General features: G+C 44.6%; 1 protein-coding gene across 1 annotated transcript in view; it reads right to left on the reverse strand.

The window, feature by feature from the left end:
• The window catches only part of LOC117351819, a 71699-nt gene extending 52127 nt beyond the window's left edge, over positions 1-19572 (reverse strand). The window contains exons 1-12 of the mRNA XM_033927662.1: positions 19330-19572; positions 17865-17968; positions 13786-13907; positions 13162-13380; positions 12276-12419; positions 10762-10925; positions 10242-10357; positions 9519-9634; positions 9187-9411; positions 7882-8025; positions 5378-5541; positions 1604-1710 (exon numbers count right to left, since the gene is read on the reverse strand). Coding sequence (XP_033783553.1) covers positions 1604-1710; positions 5378-5541; positions 7882-8025; positions 9187-9411; positions 9519-9634; positions 10242-10357; positions 10762-10925; positions 12276-12419; positions 13162-13380; positions 13786-13907; positions 17865-17968; positions 19330-19572 — 1868 coding nt within the window. The remainder of the gene's footprint in view (positions 1-1603; positions 1711-5377; positions 5542-7881; positions 8026-9186; positions 9412-9518; positions 9635-10241; positions 10358-10761; positions 10926-12275; positions 12420-13161; positions 13381-13785; positions 13908-17864; positions 17969-19329) is intronic.
• Positions 19573-21846: the final 2274 nt, after the last annotated feature.

Here is a 21846-nt window from a genome sequence, read left to right on the forward strand (position 1 = left end):
CCAAAATGTGGCCCTGCAAAGGGTTGGAGTTGGAGACCACTGCTTTAGAGTAATTGCATATATGCACATGCAGTGATGTAGCGAGGGTGAGAGGGGCCCCACCCCCGCCCTGGTCTCCACCCCCCCAGCTCCTTCCCCGAACCCGCCTGCAGTGCGCCCCACCCCTTCCCTCCGCGAGCAACAAGAACTTCCACGTGCTCCTCGTGACCCCCTTCCGACGTCACGTCCTATGCGCGGCACCAGGAAGTGACGTCGGCGGGAGAGATGATGTGGTCGCGAGGAGCACATTGAAGTTGTTGCTTGCGGCGGTAAACGACTTAACGTGTGGGGGGAAAGGAAGGGGAGGCACGTGCGAGGGTAGGAGTGGGAAGAGGCAGGGGGTGGGCAGAGAGGAGGAGGGGTGCAGACCCCCCCTCATCTCCCCCACTTACTTCACCAATGTGCACCCGCATGCACCACCTAAGCCCTATTCTGTAAACAGACACTTATCTTACACGGAGAGACGAGCAGGACTCACAGAATTCTATAAGTTATGTGCATGAATGAAAGTCACACGCTTATCGCCAACTTTTAGGCTCTATTGCTGGATAAACACTTGTGTCTAAATTGTAGATAGGCATTAGAGAATGACACGGTGACAAAATTCATCACCGTTCCCGTCCCCGCCGGATAACCGTGGGAAATAATCCCATGTCATTTTCTAGTGTCTATTTCAACCTCGGTCCTTCTACACCAGCATTCTTCAAAGCAAAGCTTGCGGGTCAGTGGTTGTGGCCATTCATACTCTGATTCTTATGTGAGCCAAGGATAATGAAGACATTGTGACATCACTGATGTGATTGGCTCTTAGGCACTGGTGGAATGAGGCATTATGACATCACAATCTCTGCTCTGGAATGTTGCTGCTCAATCTCAGCATTCTTCAAAGCAAAGCTTGAGGGTCAGTGGTTGTGGCCATTCATACTCTGATTCTTCCCTCTCTCCTTAAAGATTAACATGAAGATGGTTTCCCGCGGTTATCCGCGGGGACGGGAACGATGATGAACTTTGTCACCGTGTCATTCTCTAATGGGCAACTAAGCTCTAAGGTCCAAATTACATGTCTAGCCCGCAAAACCTCTCGTTAAAGCCTCTACAAGTTAGCGTGCGGTCTGAGTGCTGACGCTGTAATGCTTTGCACTTTATCAGAGGTGCAGCATGAGAAGACCTGCGTCTGCTGAGGCCTAGAACAGAGGTTCCCAACCCTGTCCTGGAGGACCACCAGGCCAGTCAGGTTTTCAGGATAGTCCTAATGAATATGCATGGAGCAGATTTGCATGCCTGGCACCTCCATCATATACAGATCTCTCTCATGCATATTCATTAGAGCTATCCTGAAAACCCGACTGGCCTGGTGGTCCTCCAGGACAGGGTTGGGAACCACTGAACTAGAAGTCTCACGCATGGGTGTCAGCAGAGGATTCTGAGAGCAAAACATGATAGGTTATTGTCACCGGGATTTATCCCGGAGAGAATGCTCCTACCAACTGCCCATCACCTGGAATTAGAACATACTTCAGCAATAATAAAAGATTTCCTCCTGGTACTAGGGATGCCGTCTTACCACCTGGGTGTGACATCAGCAGCATGCCCGGTACTCCATGTCCAAACTCCAGCCACCTTTGACAAGCCGAGCCAAACGTTAGCGGTCACCATGGATGCCAACCATATCTGCAATGAAAGGACATGGGATTGGCTCATCGGGTTTACATCTACATTAGCATTCTTGAACTTTGAGATGGTCCTTTCTTGATGTTCCTTTGAAATACCGCTGGAAGAACGCAGAACATCTGTCTTTCATGTTGCACATCCTAAACGGTGGTCTTTGAGGAGTTTGAAGAAGTTTTGCACTAAAAACAAATTTCTATTTCAGCAGGTTTTTTTTTTTAACTGAAAGTTTAAGGGCTCCTTTTACGAAGGTGCGCCAGCCATTTTAGCGCACTCACCAGATTAGCGCGTGTTAGAGCGCACGCTAGCCAAAAATCTACCGCCTGTGCAAAAGGAGGCGGTAGCGGCTAGCGTGCGCTATTCCGCGCCTTCGTAAAAGGAGCCCTAAATAAATCTGCTGAATCCTATTGATGCAAACGATGCTGTAAGGTCAAAGCTTGAGGAATCCAGATGGTTATGTTGCAAAATATTCCTTTTTGATTGAAATGTGTTTGTGAGATTGGTTTGGTTGTGAAGTTTTTGGGCTCCTTTTACAAAGGTACGCACGCTAGCTGCTCCTGCCTCCTTTTAAGCAGGCGGTAAGTTGTCGGCTGGCGCGCGCGCTAAAAACGCTAGCGCACCTTTGTAAAAGGAGCCCTCTGTGAAATATTCTGTGTTTGCTTTTTTGTAATCCACTTAGGTTGTAGGCGGAAAAGAAATTTTTTAAAATAAAGAAATCAATAAGTTTTGTTTAGTTATTTTATATGCAATTTCTTTTGTAGCTTTGTTGATTTGATTTTACGAATGTGAGTTGTAATCCACCTAGACAGTGGGGAATATTCATTTTTGCCTTTATGCCCCAAACAATGGAGGCATAACCACTAATTTATATCAAGATTGTTAATACCACATAATACTCAACGCCCACTTCGTTCATCAAGCCAAAATCTCCTTTCTGTTCCCTCTTTGAAAATTATAGGAACAAGAAGATCGGACATGTTCTCTGTGATGGGCCCTCAATGGTGGAACTCTTTGCCACAATATATTAGAAACAAAAAAGATCTCACATTGTTCAAAACATTTTTAAAATCTTATCTCTTTAAAGATGCTTTTAATATTTAAACTTTTTAAGAAAGGTTTCAAAATGTGCTATAGTTTAACCAACCCCCTCCCTCTTGTTTTTTCCCTTTTTCTACCAAAATGAAAAGTGTAACTTTTTCACTTTCCCTCCCGACTCATGTTTGTATTTTACGAAAGAATATTGTCAATATCTTAGTCTCTTTGTATTATACTCTATTTTTAATTTTGTTCATCGCTTAGTAATTCTAATAAGCGATTCATCAAATATACTAATAAACTTGAAACTAATTTTCAGTTGTACTTAGCTGGTTATTGCCACTGAAAATTAGCAGATAGACCCATATTCTGTAAAAAAAAAAAAAAAGCCATTTTTTTAGACGCTGGTAGGCACCTAAGATAAGTGAAAAACACATTTACCCCCTCTTATACTAAGGTGCACTATTGAAATAGCGCGCTCTAAACGCTAACGCGTCCATAGACTAACAGGCACACATTAGCGCTTAGCGCGTGCTAATCGGTTAGCGCACCTTAGTATAAGAGGGCCTTAAACAAGGTTTTAAACTATTTTTAAGGTGCCTATTGGCACCTAAAAAAAATCAGCTCCAAAATCGCGCCTAATGCCAGTGTAGGCGTGGCTAATGCTGGAAGTGGTGTTAGATGCTACACAGCGCCTTTGCCGGATGTACGATTCTCTAAACAGTGCCATGGAGTGATTTTTTTTTTTTTCCTTCTCTTTCTTTATTTTCCTTGCAACTCTCATTGAATTTACCATATTGCTTTTCCCTTTAAATGCAATAGTTTGTCTTGTATTGTTTTATTCCCTTATTTTTATACCTTTAAACTTTAGTTTGCGAGCATAATTCGTACCAGAAACACGCTCGTAATCCAAAACACTCATATATCAAAGCGAATTTCCCCATAGGAAATAATGGAAACCCAGACGATTTGTTCCACAACCCAAAAACTTTAATACAAAATACTGTACAGACTTGTATTGCAAGACTTTGCTCGTTTGCCCACAGCGTCAGAGAGAGAAGAACCATCGGCTCAGTTGTGATGATGTGACGCGTGTATATTGGATGTACTCGTATTGCAAGACCTCGCTCGTTTAGAACAGCCACTACACTCTTGTAGCATCAGAGAGAGAAGAACCATCAGCTCAGCTGTGATGATGTGGCGTGCGTATATTGGATGTACTCGTATTGCAAGACCTCGCTCGTTTAGAACAGTCACTACACTCCCGCAGCGTCAGAGAGAGAAGAACCATCGGCTCAGCTGTGATGATGTGACACGTGTATACTGTATGTACTCGTATCGCAAGACCTCGCTCGTTTAGAACAGTCACTACACTCCTGCAGCGTCAGCGAGAGAAGAACCATTGGCTCAGTTGTGATGTACTTGTATTGCAAGACATTGTTTGTAGATCAAGTTAAAATTTAATCAAATGTTTTGCTTGTCTTGCAATCCAAGGTTTTACTGTACTTCTTGTAAACCGCTTAGATTTGCACAGTTTTGTTTTATATTTGCAGTATATTAAATAAATTGAACTTGAACTTGACACATGATCGGCAGCTGCACAGCGTTTTGGGGGGTGTTCTGGAGGTAAAGTCGGCACTCGGCTAGTTAAAGGTCGATATTTAACACTTAAGTGGCCAGATTAACTGTACACATGGGATCACAAAAAACATAGTCCTAATTTTTGCAATAACCTATGGCCAGTTAAGAACTGAATATCGACTGAAACACCTACCTCTTAGCTGGCGCCACAAAAACCAGATATTCAGCGCCAAAGCCTGGACATGACTCAGCATAATTCCAGTGGCAATCAGCAAAATGCCCATTACCGCCGGCTGAATATTGACCTCACGTTTAGGGCTGCCCAATTCCGGTCCTCGAGATCGACAGGCAGGCCAGGTTTTCAGGATATTCACAATGAACATGCTTGAGAGACATTTGCGTGCCAAGAAGGCAGTGCTGGCAAATCTCACTTGTGCATATTCATTGTGGAGATCCTGAAAACCTGGCCTGCCTGTCGATCTCGTGGACCGGACTTGGGCAGCCCTGGACGGGGCACAAGGAATTCTCCAATTGCGTATGAATACAATGCATCCCCGTGGTTATGCCTCTGGCGCAGTCCTCAGGTGAAACGTGGCCACGTCAGGCACGTGTTTTGTTGGGATTAAAACTGTGGTGATTCACACGTCCGTGTGGTCTGCTGTTGGCTCTACTATAGTACAGTGTGAGTGTATCCCTAAGCTATAATTTATGCCCGTTAATGCTGAAAATCCTCCTGTACATGCGTACATCTTACATAGCATGTATTTTACAGGTGGGCGTACACATGGGCGGAGTCTTGGCAGAATGTGGGCGGGACGAACCTTTAACATGCATAACTTATAGAATATTATAAGTCACACGCGTTACTTTTAGCATTTAGGATTGAACCCTTACACCAGGTCTATGGCTGGCTTAAGAGCTTGCACCTAACTGAACGAATGCACATATCCAGGTAGGCCTGGTATTTTATGAAAGAAAAAAGAGCCTAATGTCCTTTATAGAATAATCTCCCAGTAGGGGCTGATTTGAAGAGCATTCTCTATATAAATCTTACCATTTCGTCCTCACTGTGGATGATCATCAGGGAGCTATTGTGATAACCCACACACCTCCTCCGAGCCTCTTCCCAGGTTCGCGTCATTGTTTTTTCGATGTAATAACAGTTTCCATTCCAGTAATACCAGAGGGGATTCTGAGGACACTTGACGCTTGTCAGAGCTATAGAAAGAGGAGACAGGGATAGCAGTCTACAGAACTTTAAACCCTGAAGAGTGAAAATTTCATTGGCCAGGGTGGAAGCGATAACTAATGAAGATAACAGAGACAAGGCGTACTCTTCCAGGGCTCCTCTTTAAGAATGCATGACTGGCATGGCAACATGAGTCTGGCATCAGATGTCCGGGAAAACCCAGCCATGCTCTCTTATTAAAGGACTGTCTGGGCTCCCAGAAAGACTTTCCAAAACCCGGACAAATGACGGCAGATGAGCTCCGGAAGCATCTAGAGGACCTCTGAGCATGCACAGATGACGTCATACACATCCGCGCATGCTCTAGACCAGTGTTTTTCAACCTTTTTACACCTATGGACCGGCAGAAATAAAAGAATTATTCTGTGGAGCGGCATCGGTCCGTGGACCGGCGGTTGAAGAACACGGGGCTAAGTCGTAGGCCAGACCCCGCCCATCTCTACCCAATCTCCACCCCAGACCCCGCCCCCATAATAGTACTAATTGCACCCTGCACGTCCCGTGCTTCATCTGGAAGCCTTCCCTCTGACGTTGCAATGTCAGAGAGAAGGCTTCCGGTTCAGGCGCAGGATGCCCGTTGGAGCCGCATCGATGCACTTGCTGGCCCTGTGGATCGGCAGGAAATTTCTGTGGACAGGCACTGGTCCATGGACCGGTGGTTGAAGAACACTGCACTAGACCTCCCGATACAGCTGGAGCTGGTCCGGAAGGAGAGCGGAGGTTTTGTGGGGGGTGGGGATTAGGGGAAGAATGGGGCAGGACCAGATTCAGAACTGGGCAGGGCAGGGGCAGAATGGAGGTGGAATGGGGCGGAGTCATATGTCCGGGGTTTCCTGGAGAAAAATATGGTAACCCTATCTAAAATGGTGCCTCCTTTCAGGCCTCTTCAAACTGCTTGGTGAGAAAACTAACAAAAATGTGGCATAGCCACATGTGGCTTATAGTATAGGGTTATCAGATTTTCAGGAACAAAAATCCGGACCCATGGTCCTGCCCCCAGGCCCTCCCTGTTCTGCCAAGCTATGCCCCATTCCACCTCCAGCCCAGCCCCACGACCTGTTTGCTCGTTGGGACGGCATCCGTGCACCCGGACAAAGTGCTGGGTTTTGAAAAGCCATCCGGATGCCCAGACATGTTCTCGAAAAGTAGGACATGCCCGGGCAAATCCAAACGTCTGGTAACCCTATCCAGGTGTAACTAGAGACACATACCTACGCTCCGTTCACGTGTGCATCCCACCTTGCATTCACACGTTTTGCCACTTAAGTGCACCCACACATTAAAGGGATTCTGATGCTTGTGCATGTAAGTGCTAATTTTTGTACGTTCTAATTATCTACGAACATAAGACTAGCCTTACTGGGTCAGACCAATGGTCCATCAAGCCCAGTAGCCCGTTCTCATGGTGGCCAATCCGGATCACTAGTACCTGGCCAAGACCCAAGGAGTAGCAATATTCCATGCCACTGATTCAGGGCAAACAGTGGTTTCTTCCCCCGTGTCTTTCTCAATAACAGACTATGGACTTTTCCTCCAGGAACTTGTCCAAACCTTTCTTAAAACCAGCTACGCTATCCGCTCTTACCACATCCTCTGGCAACGCGTTGCAGAGCTTAACTATTCTCCGAGTGAAAAAAATATTTCCTCCTATTGGTTTTAAAAGTATTTCCCTGTAACTTCATCGAAAGTCCCCTAGTCTTTGTCATTTTTAAACGGAGCGAAAAATCGATCCACTTGTACCCGTTCTACTCCACTAAGGAGACTTCATATCTCCCCTCTCATCTCTTTTCCAAGCTGAAGAGCCCTAACCGCTTTAGTCTTTCCTCATACAAGAGGAGTTCCATCCCCTTTACCATCTTGGTCGCTTTTCCAGTGCCATTGGGTGTGCCCAGACCAATTCTTTTGTAAGCTGCCTAGAACAAAAAAAGTATTGGCGGAATAGAAGATACTAATGTAATGTCATTTACATGTGCAACGGGGCGAATCCTTCAGCCCCTTGTTATAGAACTGCCTTTTGTGTTTGTTGAAGAGTAGAGATGGGCAAATGTTCTGAGGATCAGGTCTGGGACCTAGGCACATAATACAAAGCTTCCCAAACTGTGGGTCGGCAGCCCAAACGGGCTCATGAGCTAGGTGGGCTTTACATATGTTCATCGTTATCCTGAACCTCCCAGGGGGGTTCACACAATTTTATTTGGCAGCAATCGTGGGGGTCACAGCCACAAAAAGATGGATCCATTATCTCAGAATGAAAGACCCAGCCCCCACCCCAAAGAAAACCAAGAAAAACAAGTGAAAGTTAGCCTTACCTTTCTCACAAAGCTCAGAATCGGTTTTGGTCAAGCAGGTGAAGAGCTCTGGACAGCCGCCGGTCACAGAATTGCAGGGGATGTCGCCATGACACAGAATGCACACACGTGAACAGTAATCTCCGAAGAACCCCGGCGTACAAACTGCAGCCGCCGTTTCGTAAAAGAGACAGCGCATTATCTTTCTATATTTCCGGCGCAAATTGAGAAATCTGCAGTGCTAAAGCTTCCCAAACGCGATCCTGCAAACCCCATTAAGTAGGATCTAGGTTTTGAAAGACACTTATCCAATTATAAGGTGTTGCTCTTAAATTCCTCCAAAAATTAGTATAAGATACTAGACAATACACATCAGTATTGTTAGCCCAACAGACTTGAAAGGCTATGGCCTCAGAATCGGAGCCTACGCACAGCAGTGAATCACAAACTGAGATAATCCGCCTAGTTATACAGCTCCTGCTCCAATCATTGGCCGGTATTTACTTTTTTAAAATTTTTTCTAAAGCAATTCAATGAAGCTAAACCTTTACACCCCAGACTTCAAGAACATTTAGGGGATACTGTGTACATATAGTAGCCAGGATTTGAAAAAAAGTAGACCAAAAAGACTTATCTTATTGCTGACTTGTCTTTAAAGCATATTCGGTCACTAGTGTCACTAGTGTCTTTAAAGCATATTCGGTCACTAGTGCAAACAGACACTAGTGACCGAATATGCTTTAAAGACAAGTCAGCAATAAGATAAGTCTTTTTGGTCTACTTTTTTTCAAATCCTGGCTACTATATATACACAGTATCCCCTAAATGTTCTTGAAGTCTGGGGTGTAAAGGTTTAGCTTCATTGAATTGCTTTAGAAAAAATTTTTAAAAAGTAAATACCGGCCAATGATTGGAGCAGGAGCTGTATAACTAGGCGGATTATCTCAGTTTGTGATTCACTGCTGTGCGTAGGCTCCGATTCTGAGGCCACAGCCTTTCAAGTCTGTTGGGCTAACAATACTGATGTGTATTGTCTAGTATTAGCGGTATCTTATACTAATTTTTATGATAACGTTATATACTGCTGGGGTGACTATTTTTAGGTTGCTCTTAAATTCCTACCATTTTTATGAACCTTTTCAGTGTTCTCATGGTCCTGTCTTATAAAACTGAAAGGCACGAATATCTTCTAGTGCAACACTTTACCACTACGTTTGCTTAACCACTTAAAACTTTAAACCCACCTGAAGGTTACTCTAGGCTTCCCTCAAAAATTCGGAACACCATATTCCCTACCATCTTTAGAAACAGGAAATCCTGACGTACTGCGTTTTATGTAGACAGTAGCAGCAGGGTCCCTGCTGTCCGGGGTGAAACGGATTTCATCGTGCCCTGCCAGCAGCCGAAAGAAGTCTTGGATCTGCACCACAGCCGTGCAGTTCTGCTGGAGCGCGCAGGCTAGCTGGGCGTTAGCGAGGTTGCTGAACAGTTCTAGTGAAGCGAAAGGTTTCATAATGTACCGGTCGGGAAACATTTCGAACAAGCCGGCAGCTGCAAAGACAACAACGATTTTATGGATTGTAGCCAAAAGCGGAAAACGGAGTGGAAGAAAATGAAAAACCAAGCGGCACTTCCGGCAAATTCCAACAGACACTTGCCTTCTCTTTTCTTACAGGCCCAGCGATAGGATTTTTCACACGGAAATTTTACCACATCCCCCGTGGCTCTGTCGATGCCAGCACACCTTCCCCCTGGGCTTCCAAATAGCTTTAACCTGAAAAGACAAAAACGAGAGCACCAAAATCTCAAAGGCGCTTCCCGCGCAACTCCACACTTGGTCTACCCTTCACACCTGCATCATCCTTCCATCAGAAGTCTTTTGTCGCATGAGGTCGACCTGTAGAAAGATCGGATGAGGTGAAGTACACAGCGAAATGGCATTAGATCCAGCCAAGCATCTTATTTCCTGTATCAGATTAAATTAGGGGAGGTGGGAGGAAATGAGGGGAGGGACTCGACCACTCGAGTGGGGCACCCCCCAAGGTCGGACGAGCCCCCCAAGCTCTGTCCGGACTGCAAAAAAGGGACAACAAGGCCAATAATCAGACGCAACAGGCCCTAACTTAGCCAAAGGAAAGACTGCACAGGCTTACCACCTCCAACTGCTGGAGACTGAGAACAGACTGATTATATAGATGGGATTGCACAGCCCACATGTACTACTGCCATAAGTCAACGTGTTCTCGGTCTCCCCCTGCTGGCAGAGGAGCGTAAACCCATCCGTCTGTGCTAGTCTGGAGGGATGATAGAGAAATGTCTCTGACAGACCTTGAAAAGCCTTTCAGTTAAATCTTTGGTTATCAAAAGAAGCATCTTCCTACCATTTAAGGGTGTTGCTTGCAGACTTCTCATTCGCCCACTGCCATGAAAAGAACAGCTTCCTGTTATTCAATCCAGTCCACGTGACACCTGGCAGGACCTTTGAGAGCAGCCAGTTCTGTGAATAGACACACGACACCAGCCAGCAAGTTTTAGACGAGGAAGTCTTTTGCGCTTAACACCTAACGACAATGGCGTAGCCCCCCTCCCGCCCTCTTCCCCACCCCCCTTCCCCGTATCTTTTTATCTTCGTTGCGAACAGCCACGAATCGCTGCTCGCATCCGCTTCGGCGCTCTCTCTGACGCCACTCCCTAGGCGTGGGTCCCCCAGAAGTGACGTCGGAGAGAGCGTCGAAGCCAACGGAAGCAGCAAGTTCGTGACTGGGGAAAGGCAGGGGGAGGAATGGGGCGGAGAGCAGGATGGGTGCCAGCGCCCCAAGGAAGACCGCACCCCACCCCCTCTCACTACGTCACTGCCTAGAGTCCAGTAATGCAAAACAGATAGGTGTTCACTAGGATTACCAGTTCGTCCCGGCTTTCAATCCAAAGCAGGTCTGCGTCGTTGTACTGCCTGCACGCATTCCGCGCTTCCAGCCAGCTGCGCCCATTCTTGGAGCTGAAGAAGTAGCAGTTGGGTTCCCGGTACCACCAGCCAGCATAAGGCGGACACTTCAGGCTTTTTAAACCTGGGTAAAACAAAAAGATGAACAAGTCCTTCACTAAGAGCAGATGGACCTATCAGACTCAAGCTCTCGCTGCTCTCTGCCCACTTTCACTTTCCCACTGCTGACATTGGTTTGCGCTAACATTGCCAGGGTTGTCCAGTGCAATCCACTTGGGTTTTCAGGATTTCCCCAATAAATCTACATGAAGTCTTATTTGCGTGCACTGCTTCCATTGTATGCAAATAGATCCCATGCATATTCATTGGGGAAATCCTGAAAACCTGACTTAGTGAGGAGTGAGGTTGGACACCCCTGAATGCCGACCACTTACCAAATTTAGAACATAAACTTTAATGGACTGAACCATTTACAGCCTCCCAGAAGGAATGGACAGGATCAAACCACTTCCTTATGTAATAAATAGAAATAAAACAAAATGAAAATCAAATGATACCTTTTATTCGGACAAACTTAGTCTTAACAGAGATTTGGGACTCTTATCCCATTATAAACCATAAAGGTAAATTGTTTTGTTACCTTTCATCTCCCATCTCTCTCTCCCTGCTTCTCACCCTCCCCTCTATAAGACTATCATTGGCCTACTTATAAGACTATTATTGGAATGCTTCTATGTTTGGTGAAATCACTCTAAGATATATGTAGAATTTGGTAGATTTGCCTTCTCGTAAAGCTTTAAAAGACAAAAGAGGATATCTACTTCTTCATAATCCAAAATGTAAGAACATGGTTTATAAATCATTCCATTCTGCTGGTTTTGCCTATATTTTATTTATCTCGAAAGGGTCCAGAGAAGATCGACAAAAATGGTTAAGGGACTGGGGGAATTGCCGTACAATGAGAGGCTAGAGAAAATGGGACTCTTCTACCTTGCAAAGAGGAGACTGAGGGGGGACATGATCGAAACATTCAAGATATTGAAGGGAATTGACTTAGTAGAGAAAGAGAGATTGTTCACTCTCTCTAAGGTGGAGAGAACGAGAGGGCACTTGCTAAAGTTAAAAGGGGATCGATTCCGTACAAACGTAAGGAAGTTCTTCTTCACCCAGAGTGTGGTAGAAATCTGGAAAGCTCTTCCGGAGGCTGTTATAGGGGAAAACACCCTCCAGGGATTTAAGAAAAGGTTGGATAAGTTCCTACAGGAACAGAACATACGCAGGTAAGGCTAGTCTCTGTTAGGGCACTGGTCTTTGACCCAAGGGCCGCCGCGTGAGAGGACTGCTGGGCACGATGGACCACTGGTCTGACCCAGCAGCGGCAAATCTTATGTTCTTATCTGTTTCCTGTGTAGTAAAATCTATTCACTGAGCATTCCCTCAAAGCCAGGCTCTGACTCAGCTTTGAGCATTTTACCTGTTCTACAGGATGCTGGTGCGTCCTGAAATTGACAGCGAAGCACATCGTTGCAGTCTCCTGTCAGGGGATTGCAGAGGATGTCCCCAAAGCAGACTTTGCAGACAGAGGAGCAGTTCTTCCCAGAGAAACCCATGCTGCAGTCTAAGGGAAGAACACGCAAACAGCAGCTTGAATCTCTTACATTAGAGCAGCACTAACACCAGCCACTATGAAAGGGGGAACAGCATGGGCAGGAGTGACTGGGAATCGCTCCTGCTTCTACTTCACCACTAGACCACTAGGTCTAGTGGGCTGCTGTGGGGCAGCAAGGTGGAGATACTATTGTTTGAGAGGGGTGTGGAGGGATGTGTTGGGTTTGGCGGTCATGCCCTGTGGCAGTAAGCAAGTTCTTTCGCATGAAGCTTTATGGTTTATCCGACCACCTATCGGTATTATTTATGTCAGATAATTAGGACTCTACTGTATTGCCAGCGCAGCCAAATTCTGGTAGGATCTGAATCATTTCTGACTGCAGTTCTCCAACTAGGCCCAGGAGCTCTCTCACCAGACTATCTCTGTCCTCCATGGGATGTCCGTTACCATTTGCTGGAGACAGAGAATACTGGCTTTCTGGAGCTGCACAGTGCCTATTATAGGACACAGCTCCCAGCTCAGAAGTCTCTGTCTCCATCTGCTGGCTGAGGGGCATAACCCATCAGTTCTGGGCTAGTCTAGTAAACAAAAAAGGAAGAGACCATTATCATTGCATCAGTGTTGCCTTTGAACTCTGTTTGTTTATTTATTTATTTACAATATTTGATCTGCCTGCTTCACCAACCAACTCAAGGTGAGCGACACAGGGACCATTCCTGGAAACGAGACAGGATGCTCAGGTTCAAGTTACCTGATTTCACATAGGCAAAAGCATTTGGCTCCTCGCTTTCCAGCAGAGAGGTTCCTTCCACAAGAACATAGGAGTTATTCCAGGTCGTAATGCCACTGCAACTGTGAGTCAGACTCAGGCAGGCACTCTTAGCTGTACTCAGCTCCTTGTGCACCTCAGCTGGATGCATCGCTGGGTAAAGTAGTATCCGGGACTCAAACCTCTGATACCGCTCTGCATCTAGGAAGAAGCGAGAAAAGGTGCTGCTTAATAAGCATGTGTACAGACGCACCTTCTTGTCCAGTTTGTCTGTCTCGATTAGATTGTAAGCTCTTTTGAGCAGGGACCGTCTCTTCTATGTTTTGATGTACAGCACTGCTTATGTCTAGCAGCCCTATAGAAATAAATAGCAGCAGTTTCATGGGGGGTCATGCATTGTCGATACAGTTATGAAGGGTGAAAGGGAAAGAAATGAGAAATTTTACATCATACAGAACAGGTTAAGAGAAAATGCTATTACAAAATCGAGATGGATGGGAGTTAAAAAAGAAGGAGATATCAGAGATGTGTATTTGGGGGGGGGGGAGAGAGTTAGAAGAAAGAAGCACCAGGATTAATACCAGTGCAGACACGGGTTTGTTCTACCTGCACTGCGCTTACAGATCCACTTGGCTCGTTCCACACAAGCCACAGCCAATAGCTGGCGTGTGGGGGTGACTTTAATGCAAGAACTGACGGCTTCTGGGAGTATGTTCGATAACTGCAGCCTTTCAACATAAAAAAAAAGACAAGAGAGAGTACATCACTTTTTCAACAATAAATGAATGCTGAACAAACCAAAAGAGCTCATTCTCTGAGTGACGGGGGCTGGGACTTATACAAACTTCAGTTTCCAAAATAGAAAATTGGAAATAAAGACTGTTTCTCCCCCCCCCCCCACCCAACCAGAGCATGGAACAAACAGCTACCAAGGTAGTTAATATGAAGAGCAAAAATCCAGAAGCTAATTAGGCACTTTTCAGCTGACGGCCCTGGCTCAATGCTAGGAAAGCGGCACCGAACATCCAGGTTTTCAATGGCCAGCTGGCACATGCCTGGTTAATCTGATATTTGAGCCATCGAACTGCCAATTCCTTTATATAATAGTTTGAAATATCTCAAAACCAAAAAAGTCTCAGAGTCCACTGAAGGATAAACCCAACAAAATGGGTCTGTTTATGAGGTCCGACCGGGGTATCAGACGGCCCTACAAACCACATAAGTTTGAGGGGGATACACTCTTCATATACCCCACGGTACCTCCTCCTCCGTATTAATTCTTTATTATTATTTTGCTATGTCTTATCATATTATCTTATCATGCTTTCATATTAATGTATTTGTATAGTCACTTATTAAGCATTCATAATGCTGGAGCTATATAATTTTGTACTTAGCTTTCAGCCGTGAATTAGTTCCCCTGAACGCCAACGCGTTTCGATTCCTTTATCAAGGCGACATGGGGAAAGCTGAAACCCAAAAAGAATTAATTAGCACTCTCCAACATAGACTACGCTAAAAGGTTCCACTGACTCTACAAAAAGCATAGCCCTCCCATTATTTTAAAATAATAACTTACCTATTAGAGTAAAGATACACTGCACACAACCGCAAAGCTTACCAAAAGACAAGCTGCGGCGTGTGAACTCTGGACTTAAGAACCCCCGCCTGCATGACGTAATTTCCGGGGGAAGAACTACTACTCTCACCTACTGCAAACAAAACTGCCTGCACTTAAAGAGACTTTTTTAAAAAAAGACTGGTATAGAAATCAAAGGGACCGACAGAAAAGTTAAAGGTCCGATTGAGCTAACCAATCGGAAGTCTCATTCAGCCCTTTAGGGGACATAGTGTCAAGAATGAACATCCACCGGAGTTCGCATCGGTTTAATCTCCGGGCAGTGTTCCCACCCTCCCACCCTACAGTAATGCGATCTAAAACACGCCACTTCAGGTCCTTTAAAATGTGGCCACAGTTCATCCAATGGCGAACAAGCGGAGAGGATTCATTGCGAGTATATACTCTGGATTTGTGCTCAGTAAGACGTACCCGTATAGGACGGGTCGTTCTGCCAACATATAGCTTGGGGCAGGGGCACTGAATTACATAGATAACATTGTCAGAGTTACAGGTGGTGTTGTTTGATCTTAAATCTCTCCCCCGTACTCGGATGGGTCAATATTCCTCAGATATAGTGAAACTACACCATTGGCATTGGCCACACGGGAGGTGATTCCCACCTTGGAAACCACTTCTCTCCTGAAATTTACTGTGATTTAGATATTCACCCAGATTTCTTCTTCTCCTATATGAACAAATCGGGTGATCATCCAAGGTGGGGATCGCCAACCTGGGAATATTCCAATGCTTCTTCACAATTTGAGAAATTTGATGGGCAAGGTTAGAGAACTCATGGACAAAAGCTACCGTGTCCTGGACAAAAGCTACTAACCCAAAGTTATTTTTGGTTTCATAACGAATTCTATCTACAGAAACATGGAATAGCCATGGGAGCTTCTTTAGCTCCCTCTTTAGCTGCTTTGTTCATGGCAAATTTGGAGGAGGATCAGATTTTGTCCAGGAGTTCTCTACCCTTGCCCATCAAATTTCTCAAATTGTGAAGAAGCATTGGAATATTCCCAGGTTGGCGCAGCTTGTCTTTTGGTAAGCTTTGCGGTTGTGTGCAGTGTATCTTTACTCTAATAGGTAAGTTATTATTTTAAAATAATGGGAGGGCTATGCTTTTTGTAGAGTCAGTGGAACCTTTTAGCGTAGTCTATGTTGGAGAGTGCTAATTAATTCTTTTTGGGTTTCAGATTTCCCCATGTCGCCTTGATAAAGGAATCGAAACGCGTTGGCGTTCAGGGGAACTAATTCACGGCTGAAAGCTAAGTACAAAATTATATAGCTCCAGCATTATGAATGCTTAATAAGTGACTATACAAATACATTAATATGAAAGCATGATAAGATAATATGATAAGACATAGCAAAATAATAATAAAGAATTAATACGGAGGAGGAGGTACCGTGGGGTATATGAAGAGTGTATCCCCCTCAAACTTATGTGGTTTGTAGGGCCATCTGATACCCCGGTCGGACCTCATAAACAGACCCATTTTGTTGGGTTTATCCTTCAGTGGACTCTGAGACTTTTTTGGTTTTGAGATAATCTGATATTTGGCACTAACCAGGCATCGGCTAATGCACAAAGATAGGACAGCTATTTATAAAGCCCTATCTAAGCTCTGACATTGCCCGGTCAGCGCTGAATATTAGGGCATAATTGTGACCGGCCCCCGAAATGCTCCCAAGATAGCTGGCTCGCGGTTAAGCGCCAACGGTGACTATTCCGAAGAGTTAACTGCTTATCCACCACTGAATATTCAGAGATAGTCGGCTATCTGCAATTTAACTGGTCAGCGGATGTTGCTGACCAGTTAAAATTGTCCCGAATAATCGGGCCCTAAGTGGCCAACAGTCATCATGCGGCTAATTTGAACCCACGTCCTCAGAGTGTGCTGGAAAAGTGACTCAGATAGAGAATTAAATTCAAAATGGGGATTATTATCTCTCTCTTGTACGTATTCGTTTCTATCCATGATCACTATTCCTCCTCCCTTATCTAATGGTTTAATTACTGTTTTTTTGACCCTATGCCAATTTCTTCAATGCACTATTTTCTTGGCTTCTTAGATTAAAAATCTTTGTATTTTTCTGTTTTTCGTGACCTTCGTGTCTTTTAAAGAGTTCATTTTCCTAGGAGGGATCAATTTTTAATCCTTTTTTTTAGAAGAGAATTATCAATAGTAACCCCTTTGTCTTGAAAAAAATGATGGATTTGTAGTTTTCTAAGGAACTTTAAAACTGTCACATTTGTTCATTGGAACTTACGATAGACTACATAATCACCAAACTATAGAGGAATTAAATGGCCAACTTTAAAGACTGATTTGGTCATCAGTATTCATCAAGAGGTGGCCCAATGGGCACTAAACGGCAGAATTTCAGTTTTATGGATATGCTTGGCCAAACTCTATAACCTTCTTAAACCAATCAACTGTAAAAGTATTGCAGAGCTAAGGAATAATGGTAGGACCAGGTCGTAGATTTGCAGAATATTCTAATTTAGCTGCACTGTGAAATATTCTAATAATTCGTTGTGCCATATATACAAAATGGAAAGAACAATTGCCATACAAAAAGGAAATTATAATAATTTAAAAAAGATATGGGGGCCATTGGCAACATATTGCAATGATTAGACGCCATTTTCCATTGAAAGTACATTTATAATATGGGGGAGGAGCTTGGTATAAAGTTCTATTTAAGGTTTAATCATTAGATAAGAATGTTATATTTATATGAAATTTAGGATTAAAATATTTGTGGGTAGGAAATAAATTTATGTATTTAAGATAATAATAGAAAGAAATTCAAGTGATATTTATTAATTTAAATGATGTAATATTGTGTACTTGATGTAAGATGAAAAATGAATAAAGACTTTGGAAAAAAAAAAGAAATATTCTAATATTATTTCACACTGCATCTTGTACATATGTCAGGAAAGAAGATTCTTAGGCTTCCTTCCACCATGGCATCATATTAGCCAGTTTTGGAGCAGGGATTCCTCCTGCCATTCCTTTACAATGAAAATACCTTGCATGGATGGTGTTCTTACCATGTATTGTCCACTGGCGAACCTTCTGACCACGTAAAGTTTACGTCCGCAAAATTATTCATCCCTATCCAGTAATCTTCCAGAGGCAACAGCAACATCCAATCCTGCAGATAGCAGAAAAGGCTGAATTACCGCACATACTCAAACACAAACCGACCCGAACATAAACCGAGATAACCTTTCTCTCCCCAAAAAAGGGAGGAAAAAAAGGTCGACTCAAATGTAAACCAGAGGGTTAATATTCAGGTGCAGTGCCTTGCCCTGCCAGGCTGTGCATCCTGCTCCCCTTTCCTCCTTGCTCACTCCCTCTCTCCCCTGCCAATCAGCTAGTGGATCCTGCTTTGGTTCACCACTTGACAACCAGGGATTCTAAAGGAACGTTGGGGGGGGGAGGGTGGCGGGAAGTAAAAATTCTTAGAATCGGCTGGGACAGAAAGCGGGAGGGATCTCTACTGTCCCGGCCCACCGCTGGACCACCAGGGAGGGAGAGGGAGGTAAAAGTGTTACCAGGGAGGGAGAGGGAGGTAAAAGTTATTAGTCAGCTGGGAAAGGAGACGGAAGGGTGACAATTTGAGTGATTCCGAGATGACAGCAGCAATGGAGCAGTATTTCAGTAACCAGATATCAAGAGTATTTTTTGGGAAGGGTTACAGAAACTTCAGACAAGATGTGCCATGTATTCCATTCCCTTCTAGGTTGGGCTGAGTACTTTTCAGCACCCCCCTTGTATATCGGGGGGGGGGTTAAGTAACTAGCCCACCCACCCACACACACACCCTCCCCCATATTTAGGGTTGCCAGATTTTACATTCGTAAAATCAGGACCCCCCCTGGACCCGCCTCCAGGCCCGCCCATCCCTGCCCCATTATGTCCCAGTCCTACCTCAGCCACGCCCCCACTGCTTGCTCTGGTCGGGCAAGGGGGCATCCGCGCATGCACGAATGCCCACTTGCCCGACACAGTTCTGAGGAGGCTTTTCAAAACCCGGACAAAGTGCCGGGTTTTGAAAAGCCATCCGGACTAGAGAGTTGCACGGGGACAGAAATCCCACCCATCCCCGCCCAACCCCACCAGGATCCTCTCCGTCCCCACCTATCCCCACAAGGAATTACCTCCATCCCCGCCCGTCCCCATAAAAAGCAGCAATTCCTTCTGACAGGATCATCAATTCCACAGTTTCTTTTGCTGTTTTCCTGGTGGAATCTCTTTGGTGGAACCCTTTTTTTGTTTTCTGTTCAGGTAATTCACTTATAAACCCCCTCTTTTACTAAGGCTGAAGTGTCCATTATATTATATGGACGAACCCTGCTTCCAAAGCCTTCCATCCCCGTGGGAGTCCCGTGGGCCAGAGGGGGGTCCCGTGGGGTAAGGGGGGATTCCCGCGGGATTCCTGCAATCCCGGTTCCCATGCAGACCTCTAGTCTTGGACCTCCGGACATGTCCTCAAAACCCTATCCATATTGCCTTTGGGTGGCCAGCACAAGTGGCAAAGAGAATCCAAGAGAAGGCCTGAGCAGACTTAAACGGCACCAAGGTAAGACTTGCTTTTTCTGCAAGACTGTCGATTTTCATCAGCTCTGTGTTGCTGTATCGCTTGCAGTCTTTGAGGGCTTCCATCCACGTTTTGGTGTACTTGTTCTCCAGGTAATAGCAGTGCTGATCCCAGTATAACCAATTAGGTCCTTCTGGGCATTTGAAGGTCTTCATGGCTTGCCAGGCAAGGAAAGAGAATTAGAACAAGTTAAGGTTGTCAGGTGAGGTCTTACATTCTCATTTTGTTGCCACACGACATTTACCACTGATCTCGCAAGCACTTTCCAGTCAAAGTCCGCACAGCTGCCAAGTTATTCATATCCAGGGCACAGATTTTGGCGAAGTTCTGAATTTATGACAATAATATTCTGGTACACTTTGCCAGTGGTTCTTTAACCTGTCCTGGGAGACCCCCCCCCCCCCACAGCCAGTCAGGTTTTCAAGATATCCCTAAGGAACATGCATGAGAAGATTTGCATGCCTGTCGCCTCTATTATATGCAAATCTGCCTCATGCATGCTCATTAGGGAAATCTTGAAAATCCAACTGGCTGGGGGTCACCAGGACAGGCTTAAAAACCACTGCACTATGAGACTTGGAGCACTGGTTTCAACAGGCAAAATCTAGGATACGAGCATAAGAATAGCCTTACTGGGTCAGACTAATGGTCCATTAAGCCCAGTAGCCAGTTCTCACGGTGGCCAATCCAGGTCACTAGTACCTGGCCCAAAGCCAAGGCGTAGCAATATTCCATGCTACCGATCCAGGGCAAGCAGTGGCTTCCTCCATAACATCCTATGGACTTTTCCTCCAGGAACTTGTCCAAACCTTTCTTAAAACCAGCTACGCTATCCGCTCTTACCAAAATCTCTGGTAATGCGTTCCAGAGCCTAATTGTTCTCCGAGTGAAAAAATATTTCCACCTATTGGTTTTAAAAGTATTTCCCTGTAACGTCATCGAGTGTCCCCCCATGTCTTTGTCATTTTTGACAGTGTGAAAAATCGATCCACTTGTACCCGTTCGATTCCACTCAGGATTAAATCTAGGGCCACGCTGCCCTGGGATGCAGGACTGGTCAAAAAGTCTCCTTCCTGAAGCAGCCCTAAAACCATCGCTGAGATAAATGTTAGTCTTTGGTTTGCCCACAAGGCCTGACCTTGAATCACAAAAAAGGAGATCAGGCGATTACAGATCATTCAAAATACCGCTATTAAAATCATTAGTGGGGCAAAGAAATATGATCATGTCACCCCACTTTTAGTTGATGCTCATTGGCTGCCAATCGAATACAGAATCAATTATAAAATTATACTTTTAACATTTACCACTAAAACGAATAACCAACCTGATTTCATTAACAGTCTTTTAATCCCGTATGTAACAACTAAATCCCTCCGTTCCACTTCTCAAAATCTTTTAGTTATACCATCATTAAAATCAATAAATACTTTACGTACCAACAACTTTGCTGTCACTGCCCCTTCTCTTTGGAATTTACTGCCTATAAATCTCCGCAACGAATTAGATATAAAACAATTTAAAATAGCATTAAAAACATTTCTATTCCGAGACGCCTTTTGTTAAATTGCCACTCTTCTTTCTTTTCCTTTTTTTCAATTTTTTATCTAACCTACTGTTTTAGCCTTATGACTTATCTATCCTATACTTATTGTAGTTCCTCCCCATCTGCCCTACTGTTGCAGTATGTTTTGAGTAAGTCATTTGTCTCCCCTGTTTTAATATGTTTAATTTATTTTTGTGTAATTTTATTATGTTAACCACTTAGAAGTTGGATTAAGCAGTCAAACAAATTTTTAATAAACTTGAAACTAACATATATTACATTTAATCCTTCATTCAATGAGCTTTACAATGTTTGAAAATCAGCTACACATGTACTGTTTTTTGGTTTTTTTTCCAGATCTACAAATCTAAAAGCAGATCAGCTATGGAAGAGCTCATCCTTTTGGCCTAACTACTGGAAACGAGATACTGGGCAAGCCATTGTGACATCACTGATGAGGTTGCCTCATAGGCATTGGTGGAATGAGGCATTATGACATCACAATCTCAGCTCTGGAATGTTGCTACTCTAGGTTTCTGCCAGGGTTGGCCACTATAGGAAAGAGGATACCAGGACTGATGGACCTTCGGTCTGTTATGTTCTTATGTAATGCAATTTTCAGCTTGGCCATTTCAACTGGGTAAATAGTACCTCTCAAAATTGCCTCATCCTGTGATATACCAGCCTGGTTTTGGGTTTTACTGCTGAAGTGCACACATGGCATCTATCTGGTACGTACCAAATTCACAGAGCCCAGGGCCGGATTGTCGGAGGCAGTTGAAAGACTCGTCGCAGTCTCCGGTGATAGAGTTGCAGATGCTGTTAGGAAATCGGCAGTCACAGGCCTGACACCCAGTGCCGTAAAACCCCAGAACGCAAACTT

The sequence above is a fragment of the Geotrypetes seraphini genome, chromosome 18 (assembly GCF_902459505.1).
Source record: "Geotrypetes seraphini chromosome 18, aGeoSer1.1, whole genome shotgun sequence".
Taxonomy (NCBI): Eukaryota; Metazoa; Chordata; class Amphibia; order Gymnophiona; family Dermophiidae; genus Geotrypetes; species Geotrypetes seraphini.